This window comes from Palaemon carinicauda, chromosome 30, assembly GCF_036898095.1.
Source record: "Palaemon carinicauda isolate YSFRI2023 chromosome 30, ASM3689809v2, whole genome shotgun sequence".
NCBI lineage: Eukaryota > Metazoa > Arthropoda > Malacostraca > Decapoda > Palaemonidae > Palaemon > Palaemon carinicauda.
Window position 1 is genome coordinate 41,221,400 of NC_090754.1, and position 25,286 is coordinate 41,246,685.

At 41.5% G+C, this 25,286-nt stretch overlaps 1 protein-coding gene across 1 annotated transcript in view; it reads left to right on the plus strand.

The window, feature by feature from the left end:
* Positions 1–22,476, plus strand: part of LOC137623051 (3-oxoacyl-[acyl-carrier-protein] synthase, mitochondrial-like) — a 38,612-nt gene extending 16,136 nt beyond the window's left edge. Inside the window, exons 2-4 of the mRNA XM_068353689.1 lie at positions 6,093–6,269; positions 19,738–19,879; positions 21,031–22,476. Of these exons, the coding sequence (XP_068209790.1) occupies positions 19,742–19,879; positions 21,031–22,170 (1,278 nt within the window). The 5' untranslated portion in view covers positions 6,093–6,269; positions 19,738–19,741 and the 3' untranslated portion in view covers positions 22,171–22,476. The remainder of the gene's footprint in view (positions 1–6,092; positions 6,270–19,737; positions 19,880–21,030) is intronic.
* The last annotated feature ends 2,810 nt before the right edge of the window (positions 22,477–25,286 follow it).

The window sequence follows — 25,286 nt, forward strand, 5'->3', positions numbered from 1 at the left end:
GAGAGGTCCCAACGGATGCCTAACCATTCGAAGAGGCTTGATGGTTGTAGGCGGGACTTCCGGAGGTTGACTTGGAAGCCCAGTTTGGCGAGAAAATGGAGTACCTTCGACGTAGCTCTTTTGCATTCCTGGTGCGACTGGGCCCAAATGAGCCAATCGTCCAGATAGGCGACGATTTGTATCCCTTGGTGTCTGAGTTGCTCGAGCACCGTCTCCCCCAGTTTCGTGAATACCCTGGGGGCAATGCTGAGACCGAAGGGCATGACTTTGAATGCGAAGGCTCTCTTGCCGAGACGGAAGCCTAGATAAGGAGAGAAGTTTCGAGCTACTGGGACATGATAATAGGCGTCGGTAAGATCGATAGAGGTGGTGACGGCCCCACGGGGAAGTAAGGTCCGTACCTGAGAGATAGTCAGCATACGGAACTTGTCGCAAAGGATGTAAGAGTTGAGCTTCGACAAGTCCAGAACTACCCTCAACGCCGACGAGTCTTTCTTCGGGACTGTAAACAGGCGGCCTTGGAACTTCAGGGATCGAACCCGCTTGATTGCTCTCTTCTTGAGTAACTCCGCAGTGTACTCTTCCAGGATGGGAGTGGGTCTCTGGAAGAAGGTCACCGGTGGAGGAGGGGATCCCTGTGACCATTTCCAACCCAAGCCCCTTGATATTATGCTGTGAGCCCATGGACTGAAGGTCCAATGATCCCGGAAGTGATAAAGTCTCCCTCCTACCGGCATCACATCATTGGGAGGGAGTGAACTTAGGGCCCCTCCCTCCACGGGAACCCCTTGCTCTGGGGCCGCCGCGTTGGCGGAACTGTCCTCTACCTCTGGAACTCCCTCTTTGGTATCCACGAAAGGAACCGGAGGGTTCGTAGGCAGGGTTGTATGCAGGTGAGGGCATCCAAGAGGGGTTGGGCTGTGTACCAGGGAGAGCAGCGAGGTAGACTACCTGCTGAGGAGGCGCCTGTTGTCGAGAAGTCGAGGCCGCGGAAGGCTGTGGGGACGAGGTACCCCGGGCCGCTTTGTAAGGACTAAACCTCAGCTTCTTCTTGAAGAATGTGTGTCTCTGGGGTTCGAACCTCTTTTTGGCTGAGAGACCCCACCTTACCTGCAAATTCTGGTTTGCCCTCGCTGCGTCCTGAAGAACCTTATCCACCTCGGTCTGAGGGAAGAGGGTCTTACCCCAGCAGGAGGAAGCTATCAGTCTGTTCGGCTCATGCCTGATGGTGGCCTCCGACAGAACGAACTTCCTGCAACTAACCCGTGCTGACCAGAAGTCATGGAGATCTATTTGGTAGGATAGCAGCTGGTTCTTTGTGGCGACTCTGAACAGCGTTTCCTCTGGGTAAAGAGATGCAAGGGACTCCATGGAGGTGATGGATTGGAGGGACCTAGCAAGTCTAGTACGGGTCTCGAACTCAGTTTTGAGAAGACTCTCTATTAATCTGGGAAGCTTCTCAGAGAAAAGAGTAGAGGCACAGTCCGGGTCTAGTTTCCCCACCGTGAAGGTAGAGGCCGCAGCATCCCAGGCTGCCGAGGAACCCGGAATAAGCAAAGAGGTGGGGTCCGTCTCCTTGAGAGCCGGCATGGAAGAGCCTTCTTTGATGGCCTGTATAGTCAGCTCTGTGACTTTGTCTATGAGCGGCAAAGAGATGGAGGCCGCTGTCGTAAAAATAGTGTAGGAACCCTTGTGAGGGGTGAGCTTGGAGTTAATACACCCCCACTCTGATAGTGTTCTGGCCCAGATAGCCTGGGCCTGCTCTTTTGGAAATATGACCGTTTCCTTCGGTACCTTGTCCATACGGACCAATGCATGTTCCTTTAACCGTACAAAACCATTGAACGGGAATGCTAGGCCCGGGGGATAGAACTCCAGGTCCTCTAGAGGGCGGGTGCCTATGCCCTCCAGAGTTAGGGAGCCATCTACGAATGGAGCATGCAAAGCAAACCGCCAAGGATTGTTTTTATCGAAGGGCGGCAGCTTCGATGCGTCTGGGGCAGAAGGGGGAGGGAACTGAGTTCCGGCGCGGATCAGAGTAGCCATCATATCCTTAATCTCTGTTATTGCACCAGAGTGATGTTGAACTTGATCCCTGACCAATCCTTTGATCAGTTGGATGGGGAGGAGATCAGCCCAGGGTACCTGAAAGTCACCCGTTGGTTTTTTCTTGGATTTGGTAGACTTAGACTTCTTAGGAGTAGTGGTTTTACGAGGAGCAATATGAATATCAGGAGCTGTCGAGGGTCCGGGGACCGGTGACGTTGATACTGGCAAAGCTGAAGTCTTATAAGTTCGAAGTGGCTTCACCTTGGGTCGTACGGAGGCAGAGGGATCCCGAGGAGAAGCCTTAGAGTTATCAAAACCTAGAAAGGAAGAGGTAGAAGAGGGAGTAGGAGAGAAAAGGGTTTCCACCAACTCGGCACCACTTACCTGCTCGTCCCTGGGTTCTACGTCTATATCCAGACCAGCCATGTCCATCGGTACGAGGGTTTCGTCCTCCACGGAAATGGTAGCCCTGACTTCTTCAATTAAAGGGGCAGCAAGGTCAGGAGAGACTGCAGCAGTAGTCGAGCCTGGGAAGAGACGGGAGGCCATATCCCCATCGAGGAGATAGGGAGCGCCAGACGGGGCATTCCTGCCAAAGCCCGACACCCACGGCCGAAGAGTAGCCCTTGCTGACCGAAGAGAGACATCATCGGCCTGTAAGATTTGCAGTGATTAGTGATGGAGGAGGGGGTTTGCCCTCCTAAATATACTGTGTATATCATATTCATGTCTATATTAGTGTCTGCCAATGAGAAATAAGGAACAAAGGGAAAACCCACTTACATCATCATTCAGCAGAACTGACGACAACTCGTAACAGAACGAGCACAAATCCGGGAACCACACTGGGTATTGGGCCTGTCCCGGTTCCTGGATAAAGGGAATGGAGCAGTGAGCATGAGACCGGCAGAGGTCATGCCCAACGGGGTCGCTGAACGAGGCAGAGCATCCTTCAGCAGTACAACGGGCCTTCTGTAAAAGAAAGGAGACATGAGTCTGGTGATGCTTGAAACTCTGATAAGGGATAAAAACCTATTATTTTAGAGTTCTGGCACTCACTGAATTACCTAAGCACCCATATTGCATTGACCAAACAACTAACTATTAACTTTAAGTTGATACTGCCCCATACCATTGTTGGCACTTTAAAATTCAATTGTCTGTATATTTGTAATGCACCCAATGTCTGTTAATGACATAAGGATAATAAGCTTAAAGTAATCCGCCGACCTCCAAGGGTCGGGGAAGCAGTGACATGCCCTTAAAATAAATACAAACACCAGCCTTAGCTAAAGGCAAGGCAAATATAAGTGTGAAGTGTATGGGCGACCTCCGGTGAAGCCGGAGCTCCGGTGAGGCCGGATCGTAATGAAATGTCCTGAATAAAGGAGCCTTAGCTAATTAGCTAAGGCAACTTTAAGTGTTAAGTGTTTGGGCGACCTCCGGTGACGCCGGAGGATAATGAGATGGCCTGAATAATTCAATTGTGGCTAATAATTCAATTGTGAAAGATAAAAAGCTAAGTCGTAGCTAAAGACTAAAGCTTAGATTATAGTAAAGCGTATTTACGATCTCCGGTGAGGCCGGAGGGAGAAGAAAGGTCCTGAATAATTATTGTGAATAACAACACAGTTGTAATAACAAAGGCTATTGTGGATATGGCCGTGGCCTGAGACCGAAGTAAGGGCCACCGGAGGGTCTTATCTAAACAATATGAAGCCCGTCCCATGTAGTAAACAATATAAATATAACAATAGAACGAAAGTTATTGAGAATCCCTCGTGGCGGAGTATAACTCAAGGCGGAGTGGATAACGTTCATAACTACTCCCGAGCCGTAACGGGGAGAGGACGAAACACGGACCAAAATAACGCTAACAATTGAAAAGTCACGAAAAATAAATAACTCGTAAGTTATCATCCACCCAGAGGGGGAGAGGTGAGGGAGGGAGAACCCGCTGAACGCACAAAACGGAAAACGGGAAATCCGCTCCCCCACCGGAGCTAAGAAAGAAAACGAGAGAAAGGGGTAACTCGTGACTGCGAACAGAAAACGGGGACCCCAATCTCCCGCTCTCTTGGACACAAAAACAGGACTAAAAATCACAAAACACTATTATAAACGTATAAAATAAAAATGTACATCCATATAATACTACGATCGAAGAATAGCATCCGTTAAAACTTAAAATAAATAGCACTGTTCCTTTAACCGAGTCGAGTGACGAACGCCTCGGGCGGTTACTAAACAAAAACAAAGCTAAATCGCTATCTCGATCGTAGGCTGGACTTACTTGCAAAAAGTACCATGAGCATAAAATAAAAATAAAAATAATAACGGTTCTAAAGGCATAAGGCCAGGGACTTAACCAAGAACCTAAGTGACAGAGTACTAAACGGGCAGATAAAGATGAATTCCCAAACAAGTGAACAAACAATGGCCGCCATGAACGGCCAGACGGGAATAATAAAACAGACTATACTGGATATAAAACACAAGCCCGGTACAATAAAATACTGTCAAAACAAACTATGGTACTTAACATTGGAATGTGTGAAGATGGAGCTTCGGACATGACAAAATAAATCCACGATAGATAAAAAAGACCGAGAGCACAACGAAAACATTCAACACTTTGAATTCCAAACAGAAGGATGTTGTTCAGATGGCGCTCGCGTCGTGGCGTGGGTGGTGCGGCGATGGGGATGTGTCTAGGGCCTCTGTATCGGCCCATCCCTTTGGCGAAGGAATTAACTAAATGGAAGACAACCTGTGAATAGTGGATTTCACGCGCCTTTGCTTTATACACGACACCCAAAAGGTGCTCGCGCGAGGGTTGTAACCTCAGCATTCCATGCTTTTATCTTTCTCTGGTATAATTGGAAGGTTTTTATCAGAAAAGGTATACAAGAAGGACTTTTCGCCGGGCGCCACAGGTTCGACCCAGAAAATTTGTATTTTTCCTAACCATGCAAACCTTAGCTATTTACACATACTTGCCCGCCAGCCCTGTCCCCTGTGAAGTCCTACCTCTAAGCGAAGTGAATCAGTTCACCGGTGTGTGAGGGGGGAGGGGTAGCTAGCTACCCCTCCCCTACCTCGCTAAACCCTCGTTAAAAATCTAATGGCTCGTCATTTCAGCTACGCCGAAAGTAATACCCCATGTAAATAGCTAAGATTTGTATGGTTAGGAAAAATACAAATTATCTCCGACTTTGTCGTTGTTAGGAAAAATACAAATTTTTTCTAAATTGGTCATTTTAATTACTGTACTTTCAGTCAAACCTTACGATTGGCTTTGCAGTAAATATCATCGTCTTCTGCTGCACAGCTTAGCTAATTCATTGTCATCATAAAAGGTTCATTCAAGCCTTAAATTATATACAGTAGTAATATTTTAGAGAAATATCTGTGGCTTGTAGCTTTAAAATACTGTATTCTATTTAGTGTTATGCGTATACGGTAGTGTACGTGTACAGTATAGCACAATGTACTGCAGTCCCATATTCGTCAGCTGGGATAGGCTAGCTAGCTTAACCTTACGTACACTGTACAGATATTAAATGGCAGTGTAATTATACGTATTGTATAAATCGTATAATGTGTAACTAAAAGTGTTCATAGGAGTGTAGGAAAGTATTATAAGAGTGTGGGAAAGGTTTGCATGTGTGAGTTTAAGTTTATAAAGGATTAAAATGCCCGTAAGTAGCGAATTTGGTTTCTCCTGATTTTTGCGTAGATGTCCTGGAACACAACCCTCTTGAAAATCAGGGGATGACTAATAAATTTTATTATAAGAATTTTGACTTTGTCAGTGATTGGATTGCAGAAGTACTGTATAAAGTGCATAATTTGGGAGGAATCATTATTAAGAGCACGGCATCCTTGAAATTATGGTGTATTTTGTAAGAATAATCTATTGCTAAGTTTAACACTTATGTTCACATGTTTTGTCATTGTTTGTGAAGTATATTAAGAGAATGGCAATATAGGTATAGCGCTCGGTTTGTATTTCTGAAGTCACAATTTTGATTCTGTTCCAGGTTGACCGTGAATGTTAACGAGGGAACATTAAGGAAAATCATTCTTATCAACCAAGATCATAAAGGACCCATTATACCCTTTGATTACTTAATGGTTGGAGGAAAATTACCATTTCTGTTTTGAATTTGCCCTCAAGAGACTCCTAAGTTTTTTTGGAGGGAACTCAATTCTCATAGGTAAGACATGAGTGATATTCTGTGTTTAGATGATGTCCCATTTCAGTGTCAGGGTTGTTCTAGCCACTTCCCATCAGAGTCCTCCTTGAAGTTACATTGCTTTGTGACGGGGCACCGCAGGGTGGAAAGTCCGGAGCCTGATGCATCTTGTGACTGTGGTGAGAACCCAGATGAGCCTCATCAGTGTAATTCTTGTAAGCTAATAGGTATTAGTGTTGAAGGCGACAGGAGGGCAGAAGGACCAAATAATAAACTTTATACACAGAGTCAGCTTTGGAAATGCTCAGGTTGTGGCATGCTTTGGAAATGCATTGATTGCGGTATTCTTTTTAAGGGCTCGAATAAGTTTAAGGAGCACTTGCCCCGGTGTAATGACATTGAGGATGTTCTTAGGCAGTTGAAGCAAGAGAGAGAGAGTGATGACGAAACAGATGTCACAGAAAGTAAATTCAAGGAGGAGAAACATGACCCTGATATAAAGTACCCAATGAAGCAAGAATGTGATATCAAGAAAGAGGAAGATGGCAATGACATGAAAGCTCATGTAAAACAAGAAGTGAACAGTAATATAAAGCAGGAAGTAGACTCAGCGAACAATGTTAAGCAGGAAGGCGATTTAGAGGATACTAAATTAAGCTTGAAACGAGATTCTAATGGTACTGTTAAGTCGGAAGATGACAATGTTAGTTGCAATGGCATCAGAACACGTAGCAGACGGGTAGGAAATATTAATGAAACCTAATGGAACTTTTGATATATACTCTACTGTATGTGTTTATTGATGTGTTTTAAAGTTGTCCGGTAACTAATCATAGCAGTAAGAATTTTGTACTAAATGTGCGATAAAAGTTTATTAGATACCTGATGTAGAATGTACATGAAATGTTCATGCTACCTGTGGCTTTAAATCTTTGATATGCCTTTTTACTGGTGCTTTACTAATATTTTGAAAAAAAAAGTTTTTGTCAAGTTATCATGAATGTTTGAAATAACACTTTTTGTGCTAAAGAATAATTCTAAACCTGTAGTATCACCAATACTTTATTATTTTCTAAATATTAAACATTTCCACATTTACAAAATGCTCTCAACTAATCTTTTCCTTTTGTATTTCTGAAGTAACTGTTCTCATGAAAAACATCACCTCTTGAAATTCCCTTTGTAAACGTTAAGTTTCTGTTGTTTTGAAAAGGCTAAACACGAAGTGAAAGTCAGAACTTGATTAAGAGTAGCACACTACCTCTCATATTTGAATCTTGAAAACTAAAAAGTATTAAACTTTTTTTATGTATAATAAGCTAATTTTAGTTATAATGTACAGTATAAAATTCAATACAGTATTGTTGTGCTAGTTGTAGATATTTGCCTGGTATTTTTATGTATATTTTGATTATTTTGTATAGAAATTTTGTCAGTGTTGTTTACTTCTGGGTGAACTCATAAATATTTTGTATAGTAACTGTCCAATGTGGCCTTTTTTACACCTTATTTAAAAAAAAATCATAATTCTTTATGAATAAATTTTATATCCAATAGCTTGCTTTTTATTACAGTAATCCCCTAGATAATCTCAAGTCATTCCCTCTTTCTCAAGAATGAGTATACTTGTGTGAATGTGGAAATGGTTCCTTGTTTTGATTGCAAATTACAATTACAGAGATACCTAACTCTCGCTAAGTATTTTTAAAAGATGGAAAAAATAGTATAGTATAATATAATGGATATTAAAATTGTTCCGGCACTATATACGAATCTTACTCTCTTTACATAAGAGTATTATTTCGGTAATAGCTGAGACCAGCAGTTAAAGCTTTCGTGAGGTGTAGACTAGCCACCCCACTTACACGAACACTAGTAAACAACCGTCACTTTATTTCGGCTTGGCTTGTACCCTCAGGGTACAAAACGAGTCCCGTGTGCAATTTCCCTTTCGGGTCTTTGTCGTAGATGGTGATGCAAGTGGTCGGCGCCGCCTCCCATCGACGAGTCTCGTAGGCTTTAACTCTTCAGGGTTATTTCTGATATCATACCTTTAGCCACAAAAAAGCTCTTAAGAGCTTTGTGAGGCCAGGCCTTTTGGGACCTGTGCCTTATGGTTTCTACCTCTTACGAGGAAGAAAGTGTTTTTCTTTAAGTCCAACACACCCTTTTTCATTCCCATCCGAGGGGATGACCTAAGGCTACTCGCCAACCTCCTGTTGGGGCTTGGATTAGTATGATTGCTTCGCAAAGACCTTAGTTTTGCTGAGAAGTCATGCGCACCCTTCCACTGAGCTCTAGCGAGGTGTGGGTGGGCAGGCTCTTCTGCCTGACAAAGGTTTGCTAACAACCCTGGTTGCTCGCCTTAGTACCGATTCTGAGACTCTACTCTCCAACATGCAGAGCTTCAGCTGTGTACCCATCCTTACAGGTAAGAGTCAACTACCTTGCCAGCGTTCGCTAATACTCGCTAGCGCTCGCCGACGCTGGCCTGCGTTCGCCAACATTTGCAAACACCCAACAGCGCTCACTGACAAGCCTGGACAAACCTACCTAGTGTTTGTGGTACAGTATTTGCATTCTGGGCCAATAAACCCTTACATGTGAGACTACGCTTCTTCATGGGAAACTCCCTTCCCTGAGGAGGTTTACAAAACTACTGTACAGGCGTTCGCTAACAACCTATGAAAGGATGAAACTAACTCCTTTTGGTTACACATGCACGCTCGCCAAGACAAAACCTCAGGGTTATTGCCGTAAATACGTTTACGGCCGATCGCTTGCAGACGCCGTATGTCATCATTGGGGGTCACTACGAGTTTCGTGAAACGTAATCTTTCGGGGATGTTTTCATTGGCTAGTTTTCCCCACGGAATAGAGAGCTCTTTGGAGAACTCACACAACGGGCTAGTGAAATATATCCTGGCAAGGTAATTTTTTGCAAACCTCCAGTTGCAATGGATAATGTCAGCTTCTGCTGACTTTTATGAATGATAGCAAGCAAGTATTCACTTACGGGGATACGTGTCCCACTCACACGGCGGTGAGGCAAACATTTAATACCGACATAAGTTTGATCACTGCGTTAGCTGCATGTACTTTTGTGGGTCCACACATGTTCACAAACATGTTAACAATGCTACAGCTAGTTGACAACTGATTTCTTTGGGCAATGATGTTGCGATTCGTCTCACATACATTATTCCCGCAAGTGGGCTTAGGTTCGTTTTTAAACACTTATCAGGAGGGACAGAAGTTACGCATGCGGGCAAGTGATCTTTTTCTGCCAACAAGGACTATGTACCATTATACAATTAGAGCCCCATTCTAATAAATCATTAGATTCGATGGTTATGTTCCTTACAGAAAGTCAGGTTATGCATTCCCCTCCTACCTTCCCATGACCATACATAGGAAGTCTACCCTTGAGGTAGACTCTAAATTCCAGGCAATTCCTTCCTTACTTTCAGATCAGCTGTCTTAGTATTGTAAGTACCTAAGACTAAAGCTTCGCCTAAGTGAATCTGTTCCTCCCTGGGAGAGAACATTCGTAACTAATGCCAGTTTTGCTGATCAGAAACGAAGAAATACTAACGTATTCATCATTTCTAAGGATCTTGGTCGTAAGAAGGAAGAGGTCTTGATTGCGAATGTTGATTAACGTTCTCCAATCAATTTTGGGACGCAAGGAATAAGTTGGGCTACGGCCATATGTTCGTCACGCCTCGGTGTTCTGTGTTACTGATTCGTAGATAGACTTATGTATATACTACCTGTCCAACAATGGATTGAAGATATGTCTCAATCTTGCCTGTCGGAAGTAGTTGCGTGCAATCAGTCGTTAGCAACTGGTCTCTTACTCAACAGCATTCGTTAGGAAGATTTGCTGTAATACCATCTTCCCTTAGGGAGTACTGGCTACTCTGATAATACTGATCTGTAAGCATACTTATACAGCTTACTTCCATTGGACTGAAGACAGTTGGAGGACAGGACCCCCCCCCCCACACACACACACGCGGCAGTTGCTTGCAACTGATTTCAGGTCTTGATATTAATCAACTTAAGATGTTCACTTGCTAGGCAATCTTGGCCCCTTGGGAGTTGACCTTTTATTGAGAGTTGAGGTTCTCTGTTCTTCACAGTGGAACTTGTCAACCCTTCGGGGTGGAAGCAACGGTCATAATCCCGGGGAAGTGTTGGCTACCCTACTGAGTTGTTGGCTGACTAGGTAGCCCAGTGTCCATCCCATTTTCCAAAAAATCGGAGGGGAAATTATTTTCTCACGGATAAGTTGCTGGTACAACCCGTCTCCTGTAGCCTTGATAGCCGTTTACGAGTGAATGCTTCCTCCTGTAGAAGCGCATAACACTACCCTCCAGGCCGGTCCATTCCACTTGAGTGTGAGCACAGACTCGACTCTCGCGAGAGTCTTCCGCACCCATTCACCGAGCACTAGCAAGGTGTTTGGACGAGCATACTTCGTGGGGCCGAACCTTGGTCGGTCTCCATACTCAAAGAGGGATACATCGTTCCATTCATGCCCTCTCTCCCTCCTCTGACCCTACATCTAATGATGTCAGATTCCTACAGCATCCACGGATAGGTGATTGAGGTGACATGGCCCCGTGCTCATTAGCACAGAAATGCAGATTACTCTCCATCATAATCGACAGAGGGAATGGTACTGTACTTGGCACCTCTTCTGTCTCAAGTTTCATTAATGCCAGAGACCTTCCTCTCCCCAATGACGACCAACCTGGTAGGGATGAGGATGCTGAGGATTTTTATGGCCAGGAGGCACCAAACCTTGTCTCGGTACTAACGAAAGCAGAGAACCCAGTCTGAGCGTGCTTTTGTGGAGGTTCTTGCTCTCATTCTCGAGTGCAACGAGTTTGGTGTGGCAACCATAGAGCCAGCCATGGGTAGGACTTTGGTCATATGATTGACGTCTTGGCAACACTCGAGGACTGAGACCTTCTATGGAGCTGCCATGGTCGGATATTGGTAGTTTCTCTCTGGATCAAGCTGACTATCAGATTTGTAGATCTGAGAACTTTCTTGATTCCAGTCGGTCCAACAAGATCATACCATCTCCCCACACTTTTAATGGCAGCTAAGGTTCTACATGCCATTCTTTACTGCATCAACGCCTCTTCTGGTTGACCTGTCTGTGTGAGCACTAATTGGATGTCTCCCCTTGTAGAGACTCGAATTAGAAGGCATGCTCCTCTTAGCTACAAAGTCAGTGACAATAAAGTCTTCCGTTATGGCCATTCACAAAGCAGTCTCGTACCATGACTAGTGGTCAGGTGCTGTGAAGTACTTTGGGAAGATAATAGGGTTGTCAACTTTTGACTCTTTGGATGAGTACAGGAGACTCATTCTGCCTGGTGGAAAAACTGTGACCTTTTTTTTATTACACTAGACAATAAACTAGTGGGCGAACTGAGTCTTGAAAGAAGGCAATGTTTTAGTGTCAAGGGCCCTGGTTCTTTGAGGGCATCTGCAGGCATACCTTGAGGTGTAGCCATGCTTGGAGTATCAGTATTGAAGTAGATCGTGGACCTTCTCTATATCCTGATAAGAATCTTTTGCAACTTCTTCCACTCAGAAGGATCAGTACATTCATAGCCCGTTTGAGGCCCCTAAGCTGACTAGTTCAGTAAGGGAGGCAGAGAAGTAGATGGTGTACTTATGTTGGAGTTCAGGACAACCCACTCAGTGTTCTGCTTCACAATATAGTTATCTTATAGAGTGGTTATGATTGTGGTTTCCAAATGTTTAGCAGCAGAAGGAACTAAAATATGTAAAGTTTCTGAGGTTCTGTGTTAGGCTCCTGATCTGTAAAGTGCAATGTACTTTCAGAACCTTTACTGAATAAAATTTAATTAATATTAGATAGACCTAGGTTAAGTTTGGCAACAGAGTGTGAATGACCAGATCGACAATTATTAGGGAGGATTCACTTGACTTCTAAAGTTTAACAAAGGGAGGATGTGCTGTCAAGAGCTTGTGAAGCGCATCGCTATTATAAGATGACTGAATTTGTATTGTCCAAAAGTGGAAGCATGTCATTATCATCATCATCCTCACTTTTATACAAATTTATAAATAATATAGCAAGTAAAATGATACAAAATATCTGTAACTGGGATAAACCATGTACCATAGCTGTTACTGAATTGTGTAGGTGACCTCCTAGTTACTACTTGAGAATTTACGTTGAAGGTGAAACTGGGGAGGTTATACATGGAATATTACTCTTAATCTAGATTTCTGATTTCTGAGCTACCCCGAAAGAAATGATTGATGTTAAAATCCCTAAATAATAAAAGCCCAACTAATTAGCCATTATCAATGATAAAGTTTAGAGTGGTAGTAGAAATGTTACTTTTGATCTAGAATTCTAGTTGATAATTGTGATTGATTCTAAAACAAATATTAACCCTTTTACCCCCAAAGGACGTACTGGTACGTTTCACAAAAGCCATCCCTTTACCCCCATGGACGTACCGGTACGTCCTCGCAAAAAAATGCTATAAAATTTTTTTTTTTCATATTTTTGATAATTTTTTGAGAAAATTCAGGCATTTTCCAAGAGAATGAGACCAACCTGACCTCTCTATGACAAAAATTAAGGCTGTTAGAGCAATTTAAAAAATATACTGCAAAATGTGCTGGGAAAAAAATAACCCCCTGGGGGTTTAGGGTTGGAAATTTCCAAATAGCCTGGGGGTAAAAGGGTTAAATACAGCCCCATATTCGTAGATAAGCGAGTAATGAATTATCTTTCATCATTTCCTCTATAATAAATTAGCACAGCCTACTCTGATTGAAGAAATTTTCTGAAACACTAAAATTATCTGCCCAGTAAAACATCCTAAAAACACTTCTCATAATCTTACCCAGAGAGATTCATGAGTAAATTTTCTGGCAGATCATGCATTAACAATTCACATTTAAAGATAGCAATATATTCTATGAAAAGGTAACTAATTACCGGTAATCTGATACAATCAAATAACTGAGTTTATTTAAAACTTATTGAACAGTTAAGGGAAACTTTTTCATTCCAATTGAAAGTGATAACCATTTAATGCATAACCTGAATTTAGGCATTTTCTTTTATGAGGCACAATGATTGGATCAAGACTGTTTACTAAATCGCCCTCCAAGTGAAGGTCAAATAACTGGTTAGTCTTATACAAATTAGCTTCTGAAACATGATGAAAATGATCCAGATTAGCTGAATCTTTGTTCACCCATCAGAATTTAAGGGAATCGTACGTTATGACACGCCTTCCACATGTAATAGGAGACTGGTGATAAGCAATTACTTTAATAAATGAAAGGATATTAGGATCAAGGCAAACCACTCAGTCTTCTGCTTCTCAATCTAGTTTAGTCTTATAGAGTGACTACGATTGTGGTATTGCAAAGGTTAATCAGTAGAAGGAACTAAAGTATTTAAAAGATTTTGAGGCTCGGCGCAAGGCTTTTGAATCTGTGGAGCAAAGCATACATTCATATCTCTTAGTGAATGTTAAAGTGTCTAGGCACTAAACGTGAACTGAATCTCCGGCCTTATTTTAATCCGAGACAATTCTTTGAATCTATCCATAACAAAGTTGGAGAGTCGAGGTGTGTAAACTGCCTTGGAAGTATTCAATTTTTTTGATTTAGGAGAATAAGATACTTCCAAACTTATCTTAAATAATTGTTTTAGGGTATATCTCAGCAAGAGTGCGTGCTAGGAATGAATGGCGAGCGATTGTGACGCAGTTCCGGTAGGCCCTGCTGCTTCCTCCGGTGCCTTAGATGACCGCGGAGGTAGCAGCAGTAGGGGATTCAGCATTATGAAGCTTCATCTGTGGTGGATAACGGGGGAGGGTGGGCTGTGGCGCCTTAGCAGTACCAGCCGAACTCGGTCGAGTCCCTTGTCAGGCTGGGAGGAACGTAGAAAGGAGAAGTCTCCTTTTTTTTGTTTCTTTTGTTCGATGTTGGCTACCCCCCAAAATTGGGGAAGTGCCTTGGTATATGTATGCACTGTATATATATCTCAGCAATAATGTTACACAAAGACTGTAGGCCTATTTGTTGAAATGAAAGAAAATGGGAAAATGTTACAAATTTTATGGGTAATATCGATTAAACTGGGTTTCTGAAGAAGAAATACGAACATCAAGGTAGATTCATGGAAATTAAGGGGATTTAAAGTTTGTTTGCTGTGTGGTTCATTCCTAAAAGAGTGCCATATTGAAATATTACTCAACCTTTGAATCGAACATGCTTTACCTATGGGTGCTGTATTCAATAAAAAACCCCCCACATAACTCAGTCCTAAGGCTTAGACAACGAGAAATAAAATTTACAATAAAACCTATTTTTATGGTTCAGTTTTCAAGCCAAAATGCATATAAATTACAGTACTGGTATTGGAAACAAATCCTCAAAAGAAATTTTTTCAGAATCTTCAACATTTTCAATTTATCCAATCTGTGAATTTCTAACCAGTTGCAATATAATACATAAAGTATGAAAATTAAAAATATTCCCCTTAGACCAGTCTTATGAGGATTAAGAATAATAATTAAATTATCTGATTAAACCACTTTTTTTATTATAATTGTGGTCATACAGACATTTCTAAAGCTAATTTGCAACATCCCATTGCCCCCAACAATATTGTTTTAATCTTTTCATTTGTCATATATGTCCTTAGTCTCTAGGTACACAGCTGTTCAATTTCTTTAACTATAGTTTACTCAAATATTTACTTATTTGAATGATTTTTTCCAGATGAATCATATGAGTTTAAAAATGTTTCTTGTGGTAATGTGACATTAAGATGACGTGTATAGAAACTGAAACTAGCATTAATTAATTTCCTGATGTTAAGAAATGCAAAATGTAAAGGAAAGTAGAATTGGTACACCGATTAGTATGATTACCATGTAGCTTAATGAGACATTGAGTCACATTGCCAGACTGATAGGGTTCAATTGAAGGATTTGCTCTTTAACAAAAGGTAGAGGGTAAAGTTGAAATATATTGGACAGTGCTTTGGAAGAGACCAAAATATGAAGGAAAATCATAACATAGAATGTAATGCAGCTCGGACCAAAGGGACATAGTACTGTATAAAAGATCTCTTACTGAATAGCGTTGGAAAATGAATACTGTAAGGAATACCTATCATGGGGATTTTGTTGTGATAACGATAAAATATTCTTCTCGGAATGTTACCTCAAAGATGAAGTATCCCTTATAACGCTGTACAATCATACTGTCCTTCATAGCAGGTCATTAATTACTGGCAGTCAGTTCAAAGACTTGTCAATTGACAGAAAATTACTCAACACATATTAACCATTCAAAACACCACATAGACACCCTATAAAACCTCTATATGAGACCTCATAATGCTAATACAGTAAATTCAACTCTTAACTTTTTTTTATTACTTTAAGCATATTGATGGTAAAGAATGTAATGAACATTAAAAAGAAAAAGTTTCATCTATTTTGCTATTGTTTCTTACCAAAGAACCAAACCTACTATAGACCTAAGCTCTCCGGGTCAAGGAGAAGCCGGTCAAACCGCCTTCCTAGAAGGAGATAGGGAGAGAGGCCCCTACAACTTCCCCCGCTCCTGGTGGGGGGATGCCTCAAACAGTTTTGGCAAGCATGGCGGGGCAACGGGGTGGACCCATGGACAGTTACTGTTCTCAGGGAGGGATACAGGATTCCCTTCCTGTCAGAGCTACCCCGCTGATCCCCGATCACCGAGGGGTATGGTTAGCTCCCAACGACTCGGAGAAGAAGGCAGCTCTACAGGCAGAGATGGAAGTTATGCTGGAGAAAAGAGCCCTGCAACCCGTGCACGAGCCGTCGCCGGGATTCTACAGCAGACTCGTCCTGGTGGAGAAAGTGGCAGGAGTTTGGAGACGAGTAATCGACCTCTCGGCATTGAACAAATTCATCAAGAAGACACCCTTCAAGATGGACACGCCGAAGGCGGTTCTGGCAGCCTTGAGAGAAGGGGATTTCATGATGTCCCTGGATCTCAAGGATGCCTACTTCCAGGTTCCCATTCACCCCTCCAGCAGGAAATTTTCTCAGGGTAAAGTGGGGCCCCAGATTCTTCAATTCAGGACCCTCTGCTTCGGTCTGTCGACAGCCCCTCAAGTCTTCACGAGAGTCTTCGACCTGGACACACAAGCAAGGCTCAAACTCAGACCGGTTCAGTGGAACCTGAAGGACCTCTGGTCAATGGGAAGTTCCCACAGAAGATAATTTCGGTGTCACTTCCCTCCAAAGAAGCTCTCCTCTGGTGGTCCGACAGGAGGAATACGTTGAGAGGGATTCCGTTCGGCTCCCCTCCCCAGGAGATGCTGCTCACGGACGAATCGAAGGAAGGGTGGGGAGCGCATCTCCTCGAAAAACAGCAGAGGGGAAATGGTGAGTGGGGGAAGAGGCCCGGCACATCAATCTTCTGGAGCTCATGGCAGTGCAGAGGGCATTGATAATCTTCGTTCGCCTCGTTCAGGGGAACTCGGTAGTCCTCATGTACATCAAGAAACAAGAGGGCTAAGATCAAGGGATTTGTGCGATCTCACAGCTCGGGTCCTGGAATGGGCCAAAAGGAACGACATTCTCCTATTGGCCAGATTCATCCCCGGAAAGAGGGACGTACTGGCGGACGGGCTAAGCAGGAAAGGCCAAATAGTGGGATCAGAGTGGTCCCTTCACCCTCAAGTGGCACAGGAAGTCCTCCATCGTTGGGGCTCCCCAGTGATAGACTTGTTCGTCACAAGACTAAACGCGAAGCTCCCGTGTTCTGCTCCCCGATACCGGATCCGACAGCAGCCTTCGAAGACGCCTTCCAGCACCATTGGGACAACCTCCACGTATAAGCCTTTCCCCCCTTCGGGATGATCAGACGGGTGCTCAACAGGTTAAGACAGTCAAAGTCCACAGAGATGACTTTGGTAGTGCCTTGGTGGCCGGAGAGGGAGTGGTTCGTGGATCTGCAGGACCTAGCCATTCTCCCGCCATGGCTCTTACCAGTAAGAGGAGACCTGCTAAGTTAACCACACTGCCAAAAGGTGCTCGAAAACCCTCGGGTTGAGGATACACGCATGGAGGTTATCAAGCGGTTGCTAAGGAAGTAAGTGTTCTCAGAGAAAACAGCGGATAGGAGGTTAGGGTACCTGCGGAGGTCCTATTGTGTTGTGTACCAAGATATATGGGCAACCTTTGTCAAATGGTGTGCCACTCAGAACCTTTGGCCCTTGGACGTTTCGGTCCACAACATCGCAGACTTCTTGGTACACTTGAGGGATGATCTAGGGGTCCCCATCCCAGCCAGCAAGGGGGTTTGAGAAGCGTTAGGACAGGTGTTCCAGGTTAAGGGCATCAATCTAGGGACCTCACGTCACATCTCGATGCTCATCAAGAGTTTTGAGCGAACTTGTGATCCCCACACCTCGAGGGTTCCCCAGTGGGATGTGGCCAAAGTCCTTCAGGTCCTTTCACGGCCTCCCTACGAATCTCTAAAGATGTTTTAGACTAAGAGCTCACCCTCAAAGCCATCTTCCTACTAGCCCTGGCCTCAGCGAAACGAGTGAGTGAGCTTCACGGCCTGTCTTTCGAGGTATCCCACTCGAAAGGGTGGAAGGACATGACTTTCAAGTTCTTGCCGGAGTTCGTAGCAAAGACCCAGAACCCTTCAATTGCGGACCCGAGGTCTCAATTCCGGCTATTCCACGCTCGGACAACCCTAGTGACCTGCTCTTGTGTCCCGTAAGGACCATCAGGAAATACCTTAGTAGGACGGCCAAACTCAGACCGGTGGTGAAGAGTTTGTTTGTGTCCACAGGCTCGGTCAAGAAGGCAGTTTCCAAAAACACCATATCCTTCTGGCTGAGACAGGTTATAAAGCGGGCCTATAAAAGTGAGGGCTCCACGGTGCCTGGTACCCCAAGACCTCATAATATTAGAGGTCTTAGCATGTCCTTAGCGTTTGGCACCAACATGGCGGTAGGCCAAATAATACGGGCGGGCACTTGGGCTGGGCAGTCCATCTTTACAGCCCACTACCTCAAGGACTATACGAGGAAGTCCTTGGATGCCTTCTCCATCGGGCCAGTCATTGCGACCATGCAACAAGTTTAGTAGTTTGGGCCTCGGGTTAGCCGTGGGAAGTAATCTTAGGCGACACAAGTTCCTCCTTACTTCCTGGCTAACCTCTATCCGTTTCCCGAGACCCCACCCTTTTTTCCCCATCCCTACATGGGAGATGGGACGTTAAAACACATCAAGTATGGATTTTGAATAAAAGGCGAGTTGTACATAAGGTAGACTTTTGCGTGCTTTCCCCTACTCTCCGGCCTCTCCCTGGGACTCCCAGAACTAGCCCCTATCTAGTTCAAGGGCCAAAGCAACTCTCGAACATTTCAATCTGTAAGCTACTCCCTCCTCCTAAAGTATAAGTCTCCTAAGAAAGTAGTTCGAGGTAAGTATTCTGTGTTGGAACAAATCACAAATTTTAAGTAATTTGTATTTTTCCTAACATACTTACCTCGAGCTACTTTCGGGTAATGGCCCTCCCATCCTGCCCCGAGTATCTTCTGGAGTTCGAGGAGGCCTTAAAACAGAAGCTTACTGGGTATCAAGCATGGCCACACGCGTGACCTGGGTTGCACCTGGGCGAGTATCCTTACGCCCTGGAACGCCCTTGAGAGGCAGCAGAGAGGGAGGCAACTACGCAAAATTCTTGGTCGGTGATTGAGAGATTCTAGACTCTCCTAAGAAAGTAGTTTGAGGTAAGTATGTTAGGAAAAATACAAATTACTTAAAATTTGTGATATTCCTTGAATTCACTTAACAATAGTCATAAATTTCTCACAAATGGTAAATAAAGATCACACAAAATGGCCATGAGACAAAGAACATTAAACAGTTATCAAGAAACAGATCAGCCTGAAAACCAAACACAAAGCATAGTGCTAAAACAGCCAGCAATAGACAATGATTGAGGGAGGTAGATATTGTTTGGCATCCTGGGACATAATGATCAAGCTATGAATTTTACACTGAGTTAAACTCGGGTGCTGACCATTCCTTTAGTATTTTTGTTAAATTTTCATGTGTATTTAAGTACTGTCGATACATTTTTTTACAAATCCTATTTTGTAGTGTTGTCTATTATCCTTTATCCAAAGGTATGTTTAGTAAAGGGTCCATTGCAATAATGGTTGGTTGAGCTTTTTAGCATGATATACCTTAGTTTAATTTGTGGTATTCTTGTAGTTTCATGAAATTTTGACTTACGAATATAAAAAAGTGTATTGTGCTATATTTAACTTAATTTACTCTTATATTACTATGCTAGCAGCCAATCTAGGTGGAACAAATACTCTTAATGAGTAGATATAATAGCCTCCAAACTTGTATAAAGATTACTAAATTGTTAAACTTTACAGGACCATGGGAAGTGTGCGAAGGGTGGTGGTGACTGGGCTGGGTCTTGTCACGCCCCTTGGAGTTGGAGCCCCTCATAACTGGATGCAACTAACTGCAGGGAAAGTAGCAACTACAGCACTTACAGATCCTCGTTATGCAATGGTTAGAGCATTTACTTTACTTTTATTTTGATGAGGACTGAAGTCAGCATGTATTAAAGCACTCTGGAACAATGTCAAAAACGTTGCAAAGCAATTAAACTGGCTGTTAGGTAGAAACCTTACAGAGCAAATAAAAAGGCTGTAAGGTGTTGATTTTTTTTTTTTTTGCATTTTATTATAGTGTATATACTGTACAGTATATGGTAAACCATTCCTAAATACTTCCTATGGAGTCCCAGCTATGGTATGGATTGTGAAGCAAACTCAACACAGTAGAATAAATGTTTTTGTCAGTCTGTTCAGCCACCATATCATTCATTATTTTTCTTTTTATATACCATTAGTTCCACATGCTTTCTTCCCACCTAGCTGCCTGCCAGTTAAAATAATAATAATTTTATCAGAGATATCTATGATTGTTAAAAGTTAATTTTGAGCCTTTATGAATACAGTGGTTTTCAATTTCTTAGCATATAACTCAGGTAATATACTTTTTACTTGTTCCTAGTTGAATCAACAAATTGAAAATAGAAAAAAACATAGCTCACCATTCTGTTATATTTTGAGATATTTCTGTAGAATTTCAAAGTTTAACTTATGAAAGATCAGTAGTTCTAAAGATTCTAAAGCTTAACATGAATGTAGTAGATTTATTTTGCATACTTTTTACTTGTTCCTAGTTGAATCAACAAATTGAAAATAGAAAAAAACATAGCTCACCATTCTGTTATATTTTGAGATATTTCTGTAGAATTTCAAAGTTTAACTTATGAAAGATCAGTAGTTCTAAAGATTCTAAAGCTTAACATGAATGTAGTAGATTTATTTTGCATAATTCTTCCTTTGTATTTTGGTACTGTAATCCAGAAAGAAAAATGATTAGCAATTATTTACTTGTTACTGTTCTGTTTATTATTCATTAATGATTTAAAAGTCAAGCTGTATCTTCAGCTGGAAAACTAGAATGCTGCAAGCCCAAGGGTCCCATTAGGAAAAGCAATGCAGTTCAGGAAATAAAGTTAAAAGTAAAATATAAAGTATAAAAGAAATACAAAAATGTAAAACAACTCGAGATGAATAGAAAGTAACAAATAAACTATGAAATGATACTTTTGTCAACCTGCTCAACAAAAAGGCCTTTATTTGTTACAGATGCCCTGTCGCATAGCAGCCAGTGTACCAAAGGGAAATGGAGAAGGTGAGCTGAATATCTCCTCCCACTTCAGTGCTAGTGATTTACGCACAATGACCCCTGCAATTGCCTATGCCTTGTTAGCAGCTGAGGAGGCAGTTTCAAATGCTCAGTGGAGGCCAGAAGACTCAAAGGAGCAAGAGCAAACAGGTGTGGCCATTGGTATGGGAATGGTTGATTTGGATGATGTAATTTCTACTGGTAAAGCACTCGAACAAAAATATAGTAAAGTAAGTCCATATTTTGTTCCAAGAATATTGACAAATATGGCAGCCGGACAAGTAAGCATGAAGTATTCCTTTCAGGGTCCCAATCATAGTGTATCAACTGCATGTGCTACTGGGGCACATGCAATAGGTGATGCTTTTAGGTTTATTAAGTATGGCGATGCAGATGTTATGGTGTGCGGGGGAACAGAAGCTAGTATCACACCTCTTGGCATTGCTGGATTCTGTCGATTGAGAGCCATGGCTACAAAATATAACGACTGTCCAGAAAAGGGCTCGAGACCCTTTGATGCCGAGCGTTGCGGCTTTGTAATGGGTGAAGGAGCTGGAATGTTAGTTTTAGAAGAATTTGAACATGCAGTAAAGAGGGGAGCTAATATATATGGTGAAATATTAGGATATGGTTTAACTGGTGATGCCTTTCATTACACAGCACCTCGAGAAGATGGAAAGGGAGCAATACGAGCAATGAAGAGGGCCATGGAAGAAGCACAAATTAGTTATAATGAAGTACAATATGTTAATGCACACGCCACTTCAACACCTCTGGGGGATGCTATTGAGGTCAATGCAATTAAGACAGTATTTGGAAGTCACGCGGAAGACCTTCATGTATCATCCACAAAAGGTGCTACTGGTCATCTGCTTGGTGCTGCAGGAGCTGTTGAAGCAATATTTACCATCCTTGCTTGTCACTCTGGTTATATTCCTCCAACTGCCAACTTAGAGAATCCAGAACCTAACCATGATATTGATTTTGTACCTAAGGAAGCAAAAGCCTGGCTTCAGATGGCAGATAGAAGGATTGCTTTGTCAAATTCCTTTGGATTTGGAGGAACAAATGCATCTTTATGCATAGCATCTTGTGATTAGGGAGTACTGTATTTAGATGAGCCTTGACTAGTCATTTAAAATGAATATATTTTGAAGTCATACCAGACATTGATGTTAAGTAGTTTCCGTGTAATTTTGGAACATTGTTGTGATATAACACTTTTATTACTTAGCTTAATGATGCTCAATTATATATTAAAAGTTGAGTTACCTTTGTTGATGTGTTTTGTGAAATCTAAAAGGGTTTATGTTAGCTCCGTAGAGTTTTACAGCCGTACAGTATTTCAGTTAGATGTTGTATATATTACTGTTAATGTTTTTTTTGAAGTGTGTTATTACTGTAGTTAATTTTGTATAATGTTGAAAGAAAATAAACTATTTTAATGATATTGGTTCTCATGAATATTTATTTCTCCTCAGATGAGATTGTTACTGTTTCCTGCTGATTATTTCATTGTACAACCTACTTTTGAGGAAATGTAGTGTCCATAGGCTGGAAAATAGATAAGGTCTCAAAAGTTAAGATAGTTTTGGTTTATGAAGATAATGGGAATGAAGAGAAAAAATAGTAGGTATGGAAGGAGCTGAATAAAAGGTCACTAGGAAGACTCGGAAAATTCTGGAAGAAGCACGTAGATGAGGACAAGACCAGAGGAAAACTCAGTCTTGTAGTACACAGAACAGAATACAGGCTGGAGAGAAGTCATTTCACATTAATCAATTAAAGAGAAAATTTGACAGAGTTGCTAAGAATAATGATGATTCAATAAAAAGTGAAGGTTTTTCAAGCAGCACAGTACGTTACTGTCATACGTTATCATTATATAGTTATATCTTAAAAAAATTGTTCCATAAGGGATGTTGCTTTCTCTGGTTAATTGTAGACGATACAAAGATTCTTTGCAGTATCCCATAGGCCCCAGCTCAAACTGCTTCCCTCATTTCACTAATCAACTGTTTGTTTTTGTCTCTTCTTGCTTAGATTCCTAATTTTTCAACTTTACCTTGTTTTGTGTTTATCTTTTTATTAAGAGCTAATCCTTTGTACGAGAATTATGAAAAGTCGAGGGATATGATAAAGTGGTCTCTCAGAACTAAAGCACTGAACTTTATAATGATTATGTTTAATTTTAATGGATTTGCATTTTTTTATGGTGAAATCAACTAATTGCTGTACCAAAGATTATTATTATCATTATTATTTTTATTATTATTATAGTTACAGAATTTTCTTACGACAAGACTGCCCATTCATATTTTCAGACTCACAGGGCTTACTTAAAGAAACTGCCTCTAACCAGGAGGTAAATGATAAAGTAACGGGAAAGTACTGTAAAGAAATCGGACAGCCATAGGAAATTACAGGATAGCAATTTGCAGAAAGTGATGCATTTTGAAAAGGAACCACTCTGGACTCTCCATGCATTTCAACGCCTGATGTACGTGACTTCAAGAACTGATTCTGCTTACAGTATTACTAATGAAAGAGGACATTTGCTAGATCTTTCTCTGTACAATTTAAGATTTATGTCTTGTACCTATACCATGTTAATTTTATGGGAAAAGTACATAAAGAAGTACCATTGCTTTCCACAGTTGTCTAAACACTGTCAATTCTCAAGCAATATTTTGAAAGTTATGAAAAGATATATTAATGAGAATTGGTGTTTGTGGATTTTATTATAATTCTTGTTAACAAGTCTTTTATATTGAGAACTTTCTCAAAGTAATAGTAATCACGGAAAAACTAATGCCATCTGAAATATAGCTCCAGGAAGGCAGTAGGAAGATATAATACAAGTGAAATTACAGAAAGAAGAGGGGAGTCTGGTTGGAAATAGATAGGACAATTGTGGGATGTAGACCTTAATGTAGATTAAGAAAATTGTAGGAAAATTACAGCAAGGAATACCAAGACCAGATACTGTATGTATTCAGGCATTAAATGTAGAAAATAGAAAACTTGAAGAAACTTATTTCCTCTCATAACACGAGAATCGGACAGAAAAATCAAAATGATGGCGATTATGAAGAGTAAATTCTGCAGTGATATTTAAAGGATCAGTTATTCTAATATATAGTATAGTATGCTGTACTGCCTTCATTTAGTAATTGAACTTGGATGAATATTATAATCAATTATTGTACGGTGTAACTATGGTTTTACATTATGTTTTCAAAACAATACGAGGATCTTAAAATATCGAATTAGTAAAAGGTTCATTGTCATACTTTCCTCAAAAGTAAATTTTATCTTGCCAATGGAAAGAAATATGAAGCTTAGCACAGTACAGTACTCTCTACAAGGCTGACTTTAGTTTATTAACTTTACCTAAACTACCAGACAAACAATTAATGTTGTTGTGGTATATTGGAAACATCCCTGTCTGGTGCTCGCTGGACTGGGGTTCGAGTCCTGCTCGAACCTCATAGTTTCTTTAGTGTCGGCAACCTAACCATCCTTGTGAGCTAAGAATGGGGGATTGGGGAGACCCTGAAGGTCTACCTCCTGAGTCATTATCAGCCATTAACTGGCCCTAACTTGGGTGGAGAGGGGTCTTGGCCGCTGATCATATGTATACAGTACTGTACTGTATATTGTCAGTCTCTAGTGTATTGTCCTGCTAACAGGCAATGTCACTGTCCCTTGCTTCTGTCATTCAAAAGCAGCCTGTAAACCTTTAAACTGCTCATATGTTGATGACAATGTTCCTCCGTAATAACAAACAAAGAAGATACAGCTATAAGCAACTGCTGCAGTTTATAAGAGCTAAAATATTTACCTTCAGAACTAATCCTCAGAAGTCAGCTGTATTGCTAATTAAAAAAAAAAAGAAGTTATGAAAAATAAAGTGTGCTTGAAAATTGAATGATTGAAACAGGAGAGAAGTCTAAATAAAATTAAGTTTGCGAATGGTACTTGGAAAAAGACCATAGACTTGGCTTAAGAAAAAGATAAGCAATAATAGTATACTGTACTGTATATGGTACAAGAACTTAGGAAGTATAGTGATGTTAGCAGAATAGGGAGCATTTGCAGTTAGAATGAAGATATTTGAAACAGTAATGGTACCAACATTGTTTGTAAATATAGAGACATGGGGTGTAATAAGACAAAAATAAATGAAAGAGGTAAAGAAATGTTTTAATAGGTT